The sequence below is a fragment of the Caloenas nicobarica genome, chromosome Z (genome assembly GCF_036013445.1).
Source record: "Caloenas nicobarica isolate bCalNic1 chromosome Z, bCalNic1.hap1, whole genome shotgun sequence".
NCBI classification, from domain to species: Eukaryota; Metazoa; Chordata; class Aves; order Columbiformes; family Columbidae; genus Caloenas; species Caloenas nicobarica.
The window spans coordinates 10,580,348-10,598,802 of NC_088284.1; the positions used below are offsets into that span (position 1 = coordinate 10,580,348).

Below are 18,455 nucleotides of genomic sequence, written 5' to 3' on the forward strand. Positions count from 1 at the left end.
AAGTGTGCTTCCTCAGGACTGCTGGGGGCTGGAAAAGCTTTGTCCAACCTTCTCCTTCATGGGAAGATGTCCCTCATTCAGAGGGACAGGGCTTTCACACACAAAATAGGGAAGAACCACGACCAGGTGGGAGCTGTCATGGGGCAGGCAGCTCCTGCAACCAAGAACAATTTATTGGTTGTTTGGATACATCAGAATAGCTGTGAGGGCAGCACGGTTGGGCCAAACTCAAGCAGGGGCCAGAGTCTTGATGGAGATGGGGATATGGAGTGAGGAAAGAAGGGTTGGGACCCAATGACATGCTTCAGTCTCAGGGGACAGTTGCAGGCACCAGGATGCAGGTGAGATGGCTTTGCCAGAGCACTGGAGGACTACCAGAACATGTCCTTCTTGGCACAAGTAGGACGTCCCAGGCCTTGCGCTGCTCCTGCTCTGTAACAGGGGATGTTGGAGCATGATGAAGGAGAAAAGTTAAGGAGCAGAAATAACCAAACACAAACTATATCAGGCCTTGCTTATAGTGGCGGAGGACCAAGACTTGAAAAGGGGCTATGGGAAGTGCCATCAGCACTGAACCTTGGACGTCTTCCCCATTTTCTCCTTTCTCCAACTGTCTCCTGAGGACTACAGGACAGGCAGGCACTGGGGCAAAGGCTTTCCAGCCTGGCCATCTTTACCTGAAGAGACCAAGAACAACCCAGGCAGAAGCTGCTGTGTGCCCTTGGAAGCAAGGGGAGCTCACGCCATCACAACTGCCCCTCTCCACCCTCACCAGGCCATGCATGGGAACAGGCCGGGCACTCCATCTCCTACCTGCATCTTCCACTGCTAGTAGAGTCCCCTTGATCTCACAGTAATTATCTAGGTTCCCACAGGGCTGGAGCTCTGCAGGGACATGACAGAAACAGCCTGAAGGACCCAGGGGCCGCAGGAGAAGGATCAGGGCAGACTCAGGCAGGCAGCAGCGCTGGGGGCTGTAGGACACCCTGGGACATACACCGTCAGGGCAGCAGGGCTGGGCAGAGTTGCTGCCTCCCCTGAGCAGGGCAAGCATGAGGGGCAGCTCCCAGCCCTTACCGGCACCAGGGGGTGACCCCAGCCAGGAGCTGTGGGAAGGGGCAGTCGGAGGGGGCTTTTGGTCGGAGACAGCACATATGGGACACACTGCTCTGGCAGGTCAGCTAGCGCCGGCTGGGCTGCCTGCAGACACCCTGGGATGACAACAGGCTCTCTTGCAACAGACCTGCTCCCCTCCAGCTCCCACAGCATCTCTACAGTTGTCTCTGTGATGGGGACCCTACCTGTGTAATGATCTTCCTCGGCTCTGCTGGGAGAGGCCTTCCTTTTCCTGGGAAGGCAAAGTGCAGTCTTGAGACAGGGGAGTGGCTGAAGTGGCCCAGAGCCTTACTAAACTCAGTGGCATAGGCCTGGAGGGCTCTGCAAACCTTCCTTTGTGTGCCTCAGAAGAACTCCAGAGCAACAGCCGTGGTGGCAGCAACAGCAAGAAGGGAGGGGTCCCTGAGGACACAAGGTGGCTGCCCGAACCCCAAGGAATATGCTCATGGGACAAACCGTGGTGGGACCAGCACGTTGCATCCTTGGCACCCAGAGAAGGATGAGAACAGCTGGGGGAACCCTGCCTGTCCATCCCCAGCCACCCCACAGCACAGCATGGCCTGAGGCAGAGCAGCTACTCCAAGTCTCCTGCCACTCACCTGGACAGCACAGCCCACAGGATCCCTGCAGACAGGAGGACCAGCACCGACAGCACCACCACCACTGTGACTGCCATCCCTGGCCATGGACCCAGAGGCTCCCCTGCAACTAACACACAGCCAGGGGTGAGTGTCACAGCCTGGCCCATGTGCCAGAAATGGCCCCGACCTTGACGCTGGGCATGTGCATGTGAGCCGACACGTGTGTCCAGGCTCTGTTGTCCTGTTTGCTGCAGGGACAGGCAGCAAGGCGCAGCCTTCCCTTGCCCTCACGTGGGCTGGGCAGGGCAGGGCAGGGCAGGGCAGAGGGAGGCTCAGGAGCACAGGGACTTGTCCCATCTCCCATACACAACCAAAGGGTTGGGAAGCCAACTCAACCAGACTGTGCACAGCAAGAGGACACACAGACCCAGGCTCAGCAGCCCTACTGCTGTCTGACTATGAGACCCCGTGCACCTGAAAGCAGGGTTGGATATCATCTTCTTCTGTGGAAGAGCAGAGGTGCGCACTCTGCTCTCACAGACACAAAGACGGGCTGAAGTGATGTAGCTGCGCTGGGGACCAGGTGATGCTCCCCCTCACAGCAGGATTCACCCAGCCCCACGGCCCCACCGCTGCGTTGGGCTCTCAGGCTGCCCACACTCCTGGCCTGTCTCTCGGAGGAGATGGGGTGGGTGCACACACAGCTCCAGGCTCAGTGCCCACTTCCAGCGAGGTCACCACAGCCAAACCCAGGGCAGAACAAACTTTACCTGAGAAGAAGCTTTGAAATTCCAGGACTGACACAGCCCCAGCACCAGCTGCTGTGAGGCCCTGCACTGTCACCAGGTATTTGCTTCCAGGTGCCTGATGAGAAGGTGTGTACTGAGTGACAGACTGGTTCACCAGCACCTGCATGAATTCAAGGGAGCTGCCATCATGTGCTCTCCAGGATGTGATGTTCAGCTAGAGGAAGGACAGGGAGCTGTTGAGGAGCAGCACCAACCTCCCACTCTGGCACTGGGCAGCTCTGCAGAGAGGAGCTGCTACTGCTGGCTGGGGAAAGGAAGGGACATGACCCCACCAGAAACACCAGCGGTGTAGAGCTGATGAGCCCTGCTCCAGGAGGGCTCACACCTCTCTCCAGGCTGCCTGCACAGAGCTCAGGGAGGGAGGTGCCTGGCAAGGTAAGGGGGACCGCAGGGAATCCATGTTTCCCTGGTACCTGGTATCCAATGATCTCCCCTTTGCAGGAGGGAAGCGGCTTCCACATGAGGAACCCTGTGGTGGGATCCAGCCACAGCTTCTCAAGTTTGTCTGGCACTGGAAGCAGAGCAGGATGAGATCATGCATGGGGCCAGCAAGAAGGGGCTGATCCCAGAGCAGGGTGCAGGCAGCTCTGAGTACAGGGGACACACTGCAAAGGGCCTCCCCAGGCAGGATTTGTCCCCCACAAAGGGTGTGTGTAACAACAGCAGCAGCAGGAGCAGCAACAGTGTGGTGAGAAGGAGGAGAGAGAGAAGGGACATTGAACAGAGCACACACCAGGGCTCTTTACAGCCCCTTTCCCTGAGCCCCACAGGTTCTGAGCAGCCTCACTCCCAGACCATCACTGGGTGGAGTGGATGATCAGGCTGAGCTGCTGGGCAAAGGGCACCTTTACATTTCATGTAGGTGGACACATACCTGTTTCCTTTGTCCTGTGGAGCTGTCTGTACAGAATCGTGCTGGGCGGCAGGGAGATGGTGACACTGTAGTCAGTGAAGGGCTGCAGAGCGGAACAGGTGAATGTTCCCTCCTGGCCCTGTAGCGTCTCCTCTCCCTTCATCTCTTCAGCCTCACAGGGAGGGGAAGAAGGCACTGCCAAACGGCACATGGCTCTCATGTTCTGGCAGGCATCACGGAGCCTGCAGGTCCAGTTCAGTTTGATGCTAGTGCTGGAAATCTCCAGGGTTCCAGGGACAACCTGAAGGATGTCTAGGAAGGAAACATTGCAAGAGGGTCAGTTCCTTCCGATCTGAACCTTGCAAGAATGCTGCAGTCAGACAATCCTGCTCCCCACCCAGTCAGGAGAAGGAAAATGAGAGACTGAAATTGTTCACTCCAGCTCTCCAGGAAGGGGAGCAGGAGGAGTTTGGGCTCATGGTGCACTCAACGTCTTGATATGACATTCTGGGAGATTTCCCCCAGTGAAGCAACTGCCCCCAAATATCAGTCAAATATCAGTCTCAAAGCTGCCTCACAGTACATGGCTAAGGGCACTGCAGCTGCTCAAGCTGCCACCAGGCCCACCACTACCTAGTCTTCACAACAACCTGCACCATGACAGCTCCAGCTGCAGCTCCCTCCTCCAGTTGTAGCTCCCTCCCTGCATTATCCTCCATCTCCAGCACAGTCCTACAAGTCCATGACCACTCACCTCCCCTTCCTTTTCTCACCATGCCTTTCCACTCCAGCTGAGTGCTGACCTGCACCCTGGGGGCACTGCCCTGTGTGTGTCATGACACTGCTGTGTCCATCTGTGATCCAGAGAAACCTGACACGACAGTGGGTTCTCCCTGGTCATATGATGTAAAGTTCCAAGGATGTGGCAACCTCATTAGCAGAGAGCAAGGGAAGAGTCCTGGACATGGGCAGGGAGAAAAAGGGGAAGGGAAGAACAGTGTGTCCCCAGGTGGGCTACACCACGGCCCACAGGGAGGAACAAAGGCATCCTTCTGCCCTCACACCCTCTGAGCTGTGTGGCTGGAGTCTTACTTTGGTGCCATGGAGAGCACAACAGGACATATTTCATCCTGGAACTGTTTCCAGGTCATCAACCTGATGGCACTGGCCCCAAGGGAAAACCATGACCTGCATGATGACTTTTACCCTGACACATTCCCAGAATCCTGCTCCTGCAAAGTACCCTCCTGATCCTGATGGCTCCCTCACCGATGCACTGCACGCTGGACTGAATGAAGAACAGGTCACCTCTGCTGTTCCTACCAAGCCATCGGTCTGTGTACACAGGCTGCCTATTGCTGGTGAGCTGGACTGCCCTTGCACATGTGACATGGGTGAAAGGTGTCTGGGAGCCCTCAGGGCAGCTCAGCATCACTTCTTCGTTCTTCTTGTAATTCTCCTGATCTGGTGTCAGCTGGAGTCTTGTGTCCCACTGGGGCCTTTGGCATGTTTCTGGCAGAGGTGAAAGTGGGTGTTAGTTGAGGTGGGAGGTGACAAGGCAGGGTACAGGTAGGTGGCGGGATATCAGCAATCATTCAGTTTGGAGCAGAGCAGGGAAGCCAGGAGAGCTCCAGATGGCTCCCTTACCGATGCACTTCACACTGGACCCAATGTGGATCCAGTCACCTCTGCTGTCCCGTCCACTCCAATCTACGCTGTATGCAGGATTCCGGGAGCTGATGGGCCGGACACTACTTGAACATCTGATTGTGGTGACAGATGGCTGGAAACCCTCAGGGCAGCTCAGTGTCACTTCGTCATTTTTCTTATAATTCTTCTGGTCTGGTGTCAGCTGGAGGCTGGAGTCCCACTGAGGCCTTTGGCATGTTTCTGGCAGAGGTGAAAGCGGGTGCTAGTTGGGGTCAAAGGTGCTGAGGATGGGCATGGGTAGGTGGTAGCAAGGAAATTCTCAGTAGTCCATCCAGGCACTGAAGAGAGATGTAAGCAGAAACACCCATCTGCCAAGCATTACCCATAAGCAAGGCTTATGAGGAGGGGACTCTCCTTTGCACCCCAAGCATGAAGGACCACCCATCCGTGAACCTCCCCCATCCACCCACTTTGGTCCATGGACACTCTCAGCCATCCCCCACCACCCGCAGCACACAGTTCCCCATATTGTCTCTACCTGCCCAGTCCCCCCAGCCCTGGGCGGCCCCTGCACAGCCATCCCCACACCCAGCACAGCTCTGTCCCTGCCTGGGGCAGCCCCACATCCCCATCACCGGCGGGAGGGCATCGCTCCTGCCTCTAATTCTGCACAGCCTCTAGCCTGATGCCAAGGGCTAACGAAACCCCAAGCACTAGGGCTCCCTTCAGTCCCCTCCACTCCAGCTCCTGGGGCTGCAGGAGAGGTCCCCAGGGTCCCTTGCCAGCATGGGCGGGCAGGGGGCAAGCAGATCTGTGCACTCTGGTGTGGCATCTGGAGGGAGAGCAAGGACCAGAGCACCTCCGTGTGCACCTCAGTGCTGGCTCTGGATCCTGCCCCAGGCCCTCGCACCCATCTGCAGGGCCCCACTCTTGGTACCCCCACCAGGAACCTCCCAACCACCCATGAATCACAGGCTGGAGCCCTGCACACCCAGCGCTCTGCCCTGGTCTGGCATGGGCAGCTCTGCCGCTGTCCTCACCCTGATCCCACAGCTCCTTCCGAGACTGAGCCTGGCACCAGACGCATCCCCACCAAGGCTCTGCTGGAGCCCTGGGACAAGCACAGGGTAGGCTCAGGAGCTGCCTCCACATGGCCTTCAGCAGTACCTACCAATTCCCCAGGCAGGCAGAGAGACAAAAACCTCTTGTGCACACACAGCCTGCCCTCCCCTGCTCAGGAAGGGCAGTGCGGGGCAGTCAGGAGAGCTCCTGAGACAGGAGAGCTCTTAATGCCCTCCTTACCGAGGCACTCCACGTCGGACTGAATGGGAATCCAAGCACTTCCCATGTTCCATCCAAGCCAAACTTCTCTGTATTTGGGTTTCCCATGACTGAAGGACTGGTCTTCGCTTGAACATTTGACATGGGTGAAGGTTGGCTGGAAACCAAAAGGGCAGCTCAGCATCACTTCTTCGTTCTTCTTGTAGTATGACTGGCTTGGTAAGAGATGGACTCTTGAGTCCCACTGGGGCTTCTGACATGTTTCTGGCAAAGATGAATGTGGGTGTTATTTGGGGTGGGAGGTGATGGGCTCAGGCAGGGGCGGCCACAACCCTTCCAGCTGCTGAAGGGAGAGGGAAGGAGATACGTCCATGTGCTAGGACATTACCCACAGGCAAGTCTTGTGAGTAGGGGGCTCTCCTTGTGCACCCAAAGCATGGAGGACCACTCATCCGTGAATCTCCCCCATCCACCTTCTTCTGTCCACAACACTCTCAGCCATCCCCTACCACCAGCAGAACGCAGTTCCCTACTTTGTCTCTCCCTGTCCACTTCCACCCAGCCCTGGGCGGCCCCTGCACAGCTATCCCCACACCCAGCACAGCTCTGTCCCTGCCTGGGGCAGCCCCACATCCCCATCACCTGCGGGAGGGCATCGCTCCTGCCTCTAATTCCGCACAGCCTCTAGCCTGATGCCGAGGGCTGACCAAGCCCCAAGCACTAGGGCTCCCTTCAGTCCCCTCCACTCCAGCTCCTGGGGCTGCAGGAGAGGTCCCCAGGGTCCCTCGCCAGCATGGGCGGGCAGGGGGCAAGCAGATCTGTGCACTCTGGTGTGGCATCTGGAGGGAGAGCAAGGACCAGAGCACCTCCGTGTGCACCTCAGTGCTGGCTCTGGATCCTGCCCCAGGCCCTCGCACCCATCTGCAGGGCCCCACTCTTGGTACCCCCACCAGGAACCTCCCAACCACCCATGAATCACAGGCTGGAGCCCTGCACACCCAGTGCTCTGCCCTGGTCTGGCATGGGCAGCTCTGCCGCTGTCCTCACCCTGATCCCACAGCTCCTTCCGAGACTGAGCCTGGCACCAGACACATCCCCACCTGGGACAAGCACAGGGCAGGCAGGTGGGAGGTGACAAGCTGGGACAGGGGTGGGTGGTGGGATCTCAGCAATCATTCAGTTTGGAGCAGAGCATGGAAGCCAGGAGAGCTCCAGATGGCTCCCTTACCGATGCACTTTACACTGGACCCAACGTGGATCCAGTCACCTCTGCTGTCCCATCCACTCCAATCTACGCTGTATGTAGGATGCCGGAAGCTGATGGGCCGGACATTAATTGAGCATCTGATTGTGGTGACAGATGGCTGGAAACCCTCAGGGCAGCTCAGTGTCACTTCGTCATTTTTCTTATAATTCTTCTGGTCTGGTGTCAGCTGGAGGCTGGAGTCCCACTGAGGCCTTTGGCATGTTTCTGGCAGAGGTGAAAGTGGGTGTTAGTTGAGGTGGGAGGTGACAAGGCAGGGTACAGGTAGGTGGCGGGATATCAGCAATCATTCAGTTTGGAGCAGAGCAGGGAAGCCAGGAGAGCTCCAGATGGCTCCCTTACCGATGCACTTCACACTGGACCCAATGTGGATCCAGTCACCTCTGCTGTCCCGTCCACTCCAATCTACGCTGTATGCAGGATTCCGGGAGCTGATGGGCCGGACACTACTTGAACATCTGATTGTGGTGACAGATGGCTGGAAACCCTCAGGGCAGCTCAGTGTCACTTCGTCATTTTTCTTATAATTCTTCTGGTCTGGTGTCAGCTGGAGGCTGGAGTCCCACTGAGGCCTTTGGCATGTTTCTGGCAGAGGTGAAAGCGGGTGTTAGTTGGGGTCAAAGGTGCTGAGGATGGGCATGGGTAGGTGGTAGCAAGGAAATTCTCAGTAGTCCATCCAGGCACTGAAGAGAGATGTAAGCAGAAACACCCATCTGCCAAGCATTACCCATAAGCAAGGCTTATGAGGAGGGGACTCTCCTTTGCACCCAAAGCATGAAGGACCACCCATCCGTGAACCTCCCCCATCCACCCACTTTGGTCCATGGACACTCTCAGCCATCCCCCACCACCCGCAGCACACAGTTCCCCATATTGTCTCTACCTGCCCAGTCCCCCCAGCCCTGGGCGGCCCCTGCACAGCCATCCCCACACCCAGCACAGCTCTGTCCCTGCCTGGGGCAGCCCCACATCCCCATCACCGGCGGGAGGGCATCGCTCCTGCCTCTAATTCCGCACAGCCTCTAGCCTGATGCCAAGGGCTAACGAAACCCCAAGCACTAGGGCTCCCTTCAGTCCCCTCCACTCCAGCTCCTGGGGCTGCAGGAGAGGTCCCCAGGGTCCCTTGCCAGCATGGGCGGGCAGGGGGCAAGCAGATCTGTGCACTCTGGTGTGGCATCTGGAGGGAGAGCAAGGACCAGAGCACCTCCGTGTGCACCTCAGTGCTGGCTCTGGATCCTGCCCCAGGCCCTCGCACCCATCTGCAGGGCCCCACTCTTGGTACCCCCACCAGGAACCTCCCAACCACCCATGAATCACAGGCTGGAGCCCTGCACACCCAGTGCTCTGCCCTGGTCTGGCATGGGCAGCTCTGCCGCTGTCCTCACCCTGATCCCACAGCTCCTTCCGAGACTGAGCCTGGCACCAGACGCATCCCCACCAAGGCTCTGCTGGAGCCCTGGGACAAGCACAGGGTAGGCTCAGGAGCTGCCTCCACATGGCCTTCAGCAGTACCTACCAATTCCCCAGGCAGGCAGAGAGACAAAAACCTCTTGTGCACACACAGCCTGCCCTCCCCTGCTCAGGAAGGGCAGTGCGGGGCAGTCAGGAGAGCTCCTGAGACAGGAGAGCTCTTAATGCCCTCCTTACCGAGGCACTCCACGTCGGACTGAATGGGAATCCAAGCACTTCCCATGTTCCATCCAAGCCAAACTTCTCTGTATTTGGGTTTCCCATGACTGAAGGACTGGTCTTCGCTTGAACATTTGACATGGGTGAAGGTTGGCTGGAAACCAAAAGGGCAGCTCAGCATCACTTCTTCGTTCTTCTTGTAGTATGACTGGCTTGGTAAGAGATGGACTCTTGAGTCCCACTGGGGCTTCTGACATGTTTCTGGCAAAGATGAATGTGGGTGTTATTTGGGGTGGGAGGTGATGGGCTCAGGCAGGGGCGGCCACAACCCTTCCAGCTGCTGAAGGGAGAGGGAAGGAGATACGTCCATGTGCTAGGACATTACCCACAGGCAAGTCTTGTGAGTAGGGGGCTCTCCTTGTGCACCCAAAGCATGGAGGACCACTCATCCGTGAATCTCCCCCATCCACCTTCTTCTGTCCACAACACTCTCAGCCATCCCCTACCACCAGCAGAACGCAGTTCCCCACTTTGTCTCTCCCTGTCCACTTCCACCCAGCCCTGGGCGGCCCCTGCACAGCCATCCCCACACCCAGCACATCTCTGTCCCTGCCTGGGGCAGCCCCACATCCCCATCACCTGCGGGAGGGCATCGCTCCTGCCTCTAATTCCGCACAGCCTCTAGCCTGATGCCGAGGGCTGACCAAGCCCCAAGCACTAGGGCTCCCTTCAGTCCCCTCCACTCCAGCTCCTGGGGCTGCAGGAGAGGTCCCCAGGGTCCCTCGCCAGCATGGGCGGGCAGGGGGCAAGCAGATCTGTGCACTCTGGTGTGGCATCTGGAGGGAGAGCAAGGACCAGAGCACCTCCGTGTGCACCTCAGTGCTGGCTCTGGATCCTGCCCCAGGCCCTCGCACCCATCTGCAGGGCCCCACTCTTGGTACCCCCACCAGGAACCTCCCAACCACCCATGAATCACAGGCTGGAGCCCTGCACACCCAGTGCTCTGCCCTGGTCTGGCATGGGCAGCTCTGCCGCTGTCCTCACCCTGATCCCACAGCTCCTTCCGAGACTGAGCCTGGCACCAGACACATCCCCACCTGGGACAAGCACAGGGCAGGCAGGTGGGAGGTGACAAGCTGGGACAGGGGTGGGTGGTGGGATCTCAGTAATCATTCAGTTTGGAGCAGAGCATGGAAGCCAGGAGAGCTCCAGATGGCTCCCTTACCGATGCACTTTACACTGGACCCAACGTGGATCCAGTCACCTCTGCTGTCCCATCCACTCCAATCTACGCTGTATGTAGGATGCCGGAAGCTGATGGGCCGGACATTAATTGAGCATCTGATTGTGGTGACAGATGGCTGGAAACCCTCAGGGCAGCTCAGTGTCACTTCGTCATTTTTCTTATAATTCTTCTGGTCTGGTGTCAGCTGGAGGCTGGAGTCCCACTGAGGCCTTTGGCATGTTTCTGGCAGAGGTGAAAGTGGGTGTTAGTTGCAGTGGGTGGTGACAAGGCAGGGTACAGGTAGGTGGTGGGGTATCAGCAATCCACAGCAATCCCTCCAGCTGCTGATGGGAGAGGGAAGGAGAAACGTCCATCTGTCAGGACATGACCCCTCAGTAAGTCTTGTTGGGAGAGGACTCTCCTTCTCTTCTGCCCAGAAAACACTGCAGCAGTTGCTGGCTTGCCCATCTGGCACTTGTCTCATTGCCTGCCTGGGCTGTCCTCTTCAACAGTTTGCATGGGCAACACAGCACCAAGGGTAGACTGTGTTGTGCCTGCTGCTCAGTGGGGAAACCCCACAATGAGCTATGGAATGTGAAGGTAGAGGGGGGACATGGCAAAGCTGCTGCTGCCTCACTTACCAATACACTCTACGGCCGTCTCTATGGGTATCCAGGCACCTGTGCTCTTCCTGCCCCACCAGGTATCTTCATAGACTGGTTTTCCAGAGTTCACTCTTACGAACTGCCTTGCACATTTGACCTTGGGCACGGATGGCTTCAGAGCTCCAGGACAGGTCAGGTTCAGCTCTTCATTCAGTCGGTAATTGTTTCTGTTTGGTTGAAACCGAAGTTTTTGATCCCACTGGGGTTTTGGGCACTTTCCTGGAGGGAGAAAGTCTGAGATACCATCTCGAGGACAGGGGGTACACAAGGCAGAAGGGGACTGAGGCTGGTCCATGACTGTGGTGTCAGCATTGAACACCCAGAGGAAAGTCAAGGGCCCAAGTGCAGGAAAGGAGCGTGAGCCTGGGCAAGGTGGTGGTATAGGACACTGGGAGACAGGAGAACTGGGAGGCAGGATCCAGCCTCCTCCAGCTTCCCTATGGCCTGCAACTCTGCAATAGTCACGGAGGAGATGAGGGGACAGTGAGAAACCCTGCCCCACACTGAAGGCTTCTGTCCCTCCCCATCTTAGAGACTGCTCCCATCTGGGACCCATTTCTGAGCTGTGGCCCAGGCACCTCACAGGTATGGATATGCAGATCCCTCCTTGTGTTGTTGCAGTGGAGACCTACTGTTCTCCACTTACCTGTGGTGCAGGTGAGGTTCTTTGCCACCTCATGCCACACGTCCTGATTGTCCTTCACCTCCCAAGCATGCTTCCAACCTGGAGTCATCCCTTTTGCACATCTGATCACAGCAAGGGGATGGGGGTCCTCCACAAAGCAGCTCAGTGTCACCTCTTCGCTCAACTTGTAAAAGCTCTGGTTTGGGGTAAAGTGGAGCCTTGGGTCCCACTGGGGCTGCTGGCATCTCTCTGTAGAGAGGAGAAAGGGTGGATGTAAGAGGATGGGAAGAGGCCTGCTGTGGGGTCTATTGCCATGACTTTGACAGTGTCCAGCTCCTTTGGTTACCACCCACTCAACTCCAAATCTCTCTCCTGCAGCCTAGAGCAGAGTTAAGGCTGAACACAGGCCAGCCAAGTGCCGCCCCATCCATCCCTAGAGATGTGTAGGCTGTCCCACTCAGGCTTCATTTGGGAATGGGCTCCTGCCCAGCCTTCACACAAAGGGCTTTCCACTCCTATCACCTTGGCCATATGCCCAGGCACTGTTTGAAGGCATGGGGCTTACAGTAGCCCCCAGCACCATGACCCTTGTTGCCCCGTTTGAACTCCTCCCCAGGAGCTCAGACTCCAGCAGCTCCCCGCAGCAAGGTGCTGAGAAAAAGGTGCCCCAGCACTGCCAAGACAGGTGGAAAGCTGAGGCATCCAGGTCCCTGGTTCCTGGACTCTCATCCAGGAGGAGCTGAGACATGACCATGTCATGGAGGGTCTGATGTCAGCTGAGGACCCCAGGATGACACCCCAGGGTGACGTGGGGCTCTGCTTACCCTCACAGGTGGCAGTCTCATTCCACAAGGTCTGCGTCCCGCTGGAAACGCATCTGATCTGGGGGACCGATGGCACATACTCCCCAGCACAGCTCAGCTGCACCAAATCGTCCACGGCATAGCTGCTCTGGTTTGGGGTAAACTGCAGCTTGGGGTCCCACTTGGAGGGAGCTTTACATCCTCCTGTGTGCAAAGGCCATGAGGGAAAGCCCTGAGGATCGCTGGACTCACGGAGCATCCTCAGGGGTGAGGAGACCTTGTCCAGAGAGGTGCTGGTCCCCCTCACTCAGAGGGATGGCAGAGATGAGCACCTCCCAGAACAAGGCCCCAGACCCCAGGTGCATTAACCCTCCTTGCAGCCTCAGGTGCAGTGCAGGACGGTTACCTGCAGGCCCTCCTTCCCACCCACACGTGTGGAGGGATCCCAGCCAGCGGGATCCAGCCATTTGGAGGATGCTGCTCTTTCCTGCGCTCTCTCCTCCAAAGACAGGGGCTGTGCGAGTGCACCAGCCCCAGGGAGTCTCTGCTGGCACCACTCACCTGCATTCCCGTCTTCCTGCTGGGCACTACTTGCTCATACCCATGTGCACACTTGCAGCAAAAAGCTCAGTCAAGTACCAGTTCACTTGCTCTGCAGGCCACACTTGTTATTTTCTTCTCTCCATCCCTTGCCCAAAATACCCACTGGCTCTAGGACTGGGTACCTCCTGTCCCATACCCCTCCCATCCTCACCCAAGAGGGTTAACACCCCCCATCTGGGTTGGCAGAATGGAGTCAACAGGGATTGCAGGTACATGTTTAACTAGATGCATGTTTAGTTGCATTCTGCAACATGCAGATTGGACGATTGATAGAAGTACATCTTCATTTTCATTTTCCATTAGTTTCTAGACAGGATTGCTGCTGTGTCTCTGCATGGCACTAATCTGAGTCTCTAGCCTCTGAGCAGATACCAGTTGTCATGTAATAAGAAATATACTTCTCTGTAAGCTCTCTTCATCCAGCAAATTCAGCTGTAAGTACTCAAACGTTGTTCAGAGTAACTGGGGTGCAGCCAGGCAGGCACAGCGAGTTTGTGCTGTTTCCCAACACACCGAAATGGCATTGAGACTCACCATGAAACCATGACTGCTCTGCACTCCTCGTGCAGAAGGCCAGCAGACCACAACAGCTGCATCACCTCAGCCAGAATAAAGCCTCTGCCAAATAAATGGAATAAAATCCCACCAGACTGGCAAATTGAGCAGCAGTTCTTTCAGGCAGGTGAGACCTACTCATGAAGGCATTTCCAGTGCTTCATTTTGCATTTCAGGGCCTAAAATCATGCCTGTACAAAGCTTATTCATTGATGGGGAGCCTTCCGTCTTAGGGTCACAGCAAAATAATATGAAGAATTGTTGCTGGAGAAGAGGTTTGAAGGGCCTGACCTCAAGCAAGAAGCAGCTTGAGGGAATGAAACTCCTCCAGTGGGGACAGCCCTAAGAGCCGAGGGGGCTGCGAGTGCTCATGGGCATGGCTGGCCTCTCCCAGACTGTCCCAGTCTTGACCTTCGGTGCAAGGGGGCCTGGTTGCTTTCCCTTTTGTAAGTGCTTCCATACCTCCTGGTAGCTGTTACAATCCTCGAAGTGACCCAAAACACACCAGCAGCACAGGACATGGCAACGTACCAGGAGGGAAATTCAGGAGAAATGTGTATACTGCTGATGCAGGTGCAGGTTTCAAGAGGTATCTTGGACGTGTCTTCCTACAACCACCGATGTTCTGCTGGCAGGGGTGGTTGCAGCTGTGTGCCAGAGCTCTGCCTTGCTCCCAGCCCTCTCTGAGCCTCGCAATGAAACTTTTAGTGCCCTTCATGTAGCAAAGCATTTGCTGCTGATGCAACTATGAATGACCCTCTCTGGAGGGTTTTGGCCCTGTATAGTGCCTCCTTACAGAAGCCAAGGGTAACACTACATTTAAAAACACCATATCTCATAGTTGCTGCTTTAGAGATGTAACACAGTGCAGGCTTGCTGTAGTACAAAGCAGAAATAGTCTTTGTTTAAAGTTTATGATTTTTTTTTTTTTTTTTTTACTAAAAGGTGACACTTCTGCACAGTGAAATTGCTGTTGACAGATACTTAGGATTGATTGCCTTAGTTATGAGCAATTCACTGAATTACGAGTAAATAGGTGCTTTGTAAGGCTCCCAGGCTGGAAGCATGTGTGATGGAATCCGTTGGACAGAGTTGGCACAAGAGCCACACATTTCTGACTAGGCTGGTCACCTTCATCAGGACTCTAGTGAATCACTTATCTTAAACCTGGGCATTTACCAGCCCTAATTGTTTGCCAGATATGTTAGTATCTTTTCCCTCAGCCTGTAAAAGCTCTGGTTTGGGGTAAAGTGGAGCCTTGAGTCCCACTGGGGCTGCTGGCATGTCTCTGCACAGAGAAGAAGCATGGGTGAGCACGATGGGAAGAGGCCTGCTGTGGGGTCTATTGCCCTGACTTTGACACTGTCCAGCTCCTTTGGTTACCACACTCAACTCCACATCTCTATCCTGCAGACTAGAGGAGAATTAATGGTGGCAGAAGGCCACTGCTAGAAAGAACAGAGGCTTGGCTGTGACTGACTGTGGTGTCAGCATTCAACAGCACAAGGAAACCCAAGGTGGACATCTGATCACCATAACGAGAGATATGCTCCTTGAAAGACAGCTCAATGTCATTTCTTCATTGAGCCTGTAAAACCTCCAGTTTGGGACAGAGTTAAGCCTTGAGTCCCACTGGGGCTGCTGATGGATGGATGGATGTAAGAGGTAGAGGAAAAAAAAAAAGAAGCCATGGCTTTGGACCTGGACTGTCCAACCCGCTTAGTAGCTGAAAAGGGTGCTCAGATTTTGAGAGCCATTGGGCAGAAGCAGCTGGCATTAGGACCTTGCAATTTACCTCTACACTGCTGCAGCTTAAGGGAGCTGCTAATATTAAGATTTTACAACTTGCTCCTGCTTTGCTGCTATCTAAATTAACCTGCACTCCCTAATACCCCCTGCTGAATGCAGCAAAACGAGGCATTATGGAGGTCATTAATGACCTTGAAAAAAAAAAATAATCAGCCACACCCATCCTCCCTATATTGGCCCGTTTGCATGTCTGATGAGCAGAGGTGCTTAACAAAGATATGCTTTTCATTATTCCCCTCTAAGGGAGGAAGACAAAGCATAATTTGTGTTTACCTAGGAAAACTCTCTGCATTAGTGTCTGGTGGATAGTCCTGGACTTCTAACTCCAGAAGTCTGGTTCCCAAGGGACCGAGGCCTGTCTTTGTGTTCTCTTACAGGACAAAAGGAAGATGAACAATCCTGACTGCTCCAACATATGGACGGGGTGGAAGAAACTCCAACTGAAACTGGGTGGTGGTTAAAGTCAGTCTTTGGAATGAGAGTCACGCCAGGGCAACACCAACAAACCATTGAAGAGGCAGCCATTGAGATTTGTGCCTGCGTGTGTAAGCAGTTGGTCTTAACAGAACCCTGTTACCTGAAATGTGCTTTTAGAGTTTTTGTAATGCTGGCTTGTCATCTGTACACTATCTTTGAAGGATATTTTTCTTCTCCTCTCCCTTTTTTCTCCTCTCCCTTCCAGCACTTCCCCTTTCAGACTCTGACAGTGTATTCATTTCTCACAGAAATTATGCAACAAACTTCCCTACCCTAATGAGATAGAGAACATATCTCATAAGTTTCACATCGTCTTCCAACAAGAAAAGATCTACAAACCTGGCTGTGAAGGGCAAGGAGAATGAGAGAAAGGGTTTGCTCTCAACAAGCCCTGGTTAGAGAAGATAAGAGGTGCCCAGCTGTAAAGTTGAGTTTGGCCCAGCAGGTTTCTGGTCCATGCATGGCAGAGAGGCAGGGCTCTTACCTGCTGCCCCCAGGCATGGATTTGTACAGCATGTGGTAGCCCTGATTCCTGAAAACTCTTGCCGTGATTCATGACACCTCATGATTCACAAGACCTGCAGCCTTCAGGGAACTACTAGCAAACTGCCTCAGTGCAGGGCACAACCCATCCCTGACCTTCTAGCCCAATCCAGTCCTTCCCACAGCACTCGCAGCACAGCCACACTGCACTGTAGCTCCTGTCCCTGGGGTCTCCCAGAGACAGCAGGCACCCCAGCTGGTATAGCTCTCAGAGGCCTGCCTGGTCTCCAGCGCATGTCTTTGCTGAGCATCAGCACTCCCCTGCCCAGCAATGGGGACACCTCTCTGCTGGCTCCAGGAAGACCATGCATTCAGGCTTTGTCTGAACACTGGGCAGCCAGGCAGACACCTCCTGGTCTCAATGACACTGCTCCAGGGGGAAGCGGTGCAGCCCTTGTGCTCATGGAGCCTCTCCAAGCACGTGGAGGCTTGCTGCCGTCCATCCCCCAAGAAAGCTTCAACCCACCACAAGCGTGGTACACTCATCAGGTCCAATCCCCTGAGACAGCCACTGCACACAGTCAAAATTTGCATCAAACTTGACAGGAGAAGGAGAAGCAAAATCTCCTCATGAGGCGGAATCACTTCTTACCTGTTTCCCAGGATAATCTTCGGAGTTTAAAATGAAGTTCTTCCTGTCCCTGTGCTGCAGGCAGAGACACAAGCAGCAGGAGAAAGCTCAGAGCTGGCCACTGCGGGGCCATTCTAGCATGAAGTCGCCAGGCAGGATGGGCTTTTCTCGACACAGAAAACACCAGGTCAGCAGTGAGACCTGCCAGGCAGGAGGCACTGAAGAGGCCTGGGCGTTACCAGAGCAGTGATTTAAAGGCAGTGAAACAGAAACCAGCCCTCAGTCGCTGAGGGAAGCTGCTCCAGCACCAGCATGACCCGCTGTGGAGTGGCAGATCTCTGTGCACAAGGAATTTCCTGAGGTAGGGAAGCACCAGGGAGACCCGCCAGGAGCCAGCAGCTCTCTCAGGGAACACTGATGAGGTCTTGACGTTGGCAAAGCAATGGTGGCCACCTTTCCCCCTGTGCCCTGTGAGGACACTGGGAAGAACCAGCGACCAGGACGGACAAACAGAGCACAGGGGTTTGCGCATGAGGGCGCCTCTGCAAAGGAAGCATTCTGCTGGCTGAGAGGGAGACTCAGAGTCATAACACAGCAACTGGGCACCGTTCTGTGACCATCTGCACAGGTCAAGGTTGCTCATCCTACCTGAGCCCCAAGGCAGAATGATGGCCACTCTTTGAGAGCTCTGGCTGGGAGGTCTGCACCATCTACCACACAGTGGTGGCCAATGCATCCATGCAGATGGACCTGTTGAAGGGAGACGCTGCAGGGCAGAGCTCAGGCTACAGGAAGCACCTGGAGCTTTCTCCTGGGGCAGGGTCAGGAGACAGACCTGCCTGCAAAAGGTGTGCCCAGGTGGAGGAACTCCTGGAGCAGATGGATGAACTCTAGGAGGTGGAGAGAAGGCTGTGAAGTATCAGGGAGGCTGTAAAGAAGTAAAATAGCTGGTGTCAGTCACAGTCTGCAGTGGTTCCACAGCCCATGGCCAAACAGCCAAAAACTCCCCCACCAGTACACACAGAAGGGATGGGGGATGATAATGCAGAAGAGTGAAAGCTTTCAATGGCAAGGACCAGCAGGAGGAAGAGACATCCCCTGAGGTGCCCTTGCAGAACCATTTCAGTGCTCTGCAGACTGAGGATGAAAGACATGTAATATCAGGAGAGTCACTGGAGTTGAGCAAGGCAGCCTGAACTGCTCACTGTATAACAACCAGAGCAACTAAGAAAAGGTGATGGGTGATAGTAGCTCATCAATGCATGCAGCATGGGTAACCAACAGGATGAGCTAGAAGCAATTGTGAAACATGAAAACTATGATATAGTTGCCATCATGGAAACACAGTGGGATGACTTGCACATTTGGAGTGCTGCAATGGATGGCTATAAACTCT

General features: G+C 55.2%; 1 protein-coding gene across 1 annotated transcript; it reads right to left on the bottom strand.

Moving 5' to 3' along the window:
* Window positions 1-624: 624 nt before the first annotated feature.
* LOC136001436 (uncharacterized) lies at window positions 625-12,641 on the bottom strand. The gene is made up of 12 exons (XM_065655757.1): window positions 12,523-12,641; window positions 11,720-11,947; window positions 11,050-11,292; window positions 10,539-10,651; window positions 9,202-9,337; window positions 3,381-3,671; window positions 2,920-3,017; window positions 2,468-2,660; window positions 1,716-1,818; window positions 1,078-1,106; window positions 814-885; window positions 625-677 (listed from the first exon to the last, which is right to left on the bottom strand). Exons 2-12 carry the CDS (start codon window positions 11,805-11,807, stop codon window positions 625-627), a joined length of 1,419 nt encoding a protein of 472 aa, XP_065511829.1. The 5' UTR covers window positions 11,808-11,947; window positions 12,523-12,641.
* Window positions 12,642-18,455: the final 5,814 nt, after the last annotated feature.

Excerpts from the sequence above, each read along its gene's own strand:
- LOC136001436 (XM_065655757.1), bottom strand. The coding sequence starts at position 11,807 with ATGACTCCAGGTTGGAAGCATGCTTGGGAGGTGAAGGACAATCAGGAC. Across the intron at positions 2,661-2,919 it reads GGGAGATCATTGGATACCAG|CTGAACATCACATCCTGGAG; the intron begins GTACCAGGGAAA and ends TCCTTCCTCTAG. Across the intron at positions 1,107-1,715 it reads CTGTGGGCTGTGCTGTCCAG|CTCCTGGCTGGGGTCACCCC; the intron begins GTGAGTGGCAGG and ends CCCTTCCCACAG.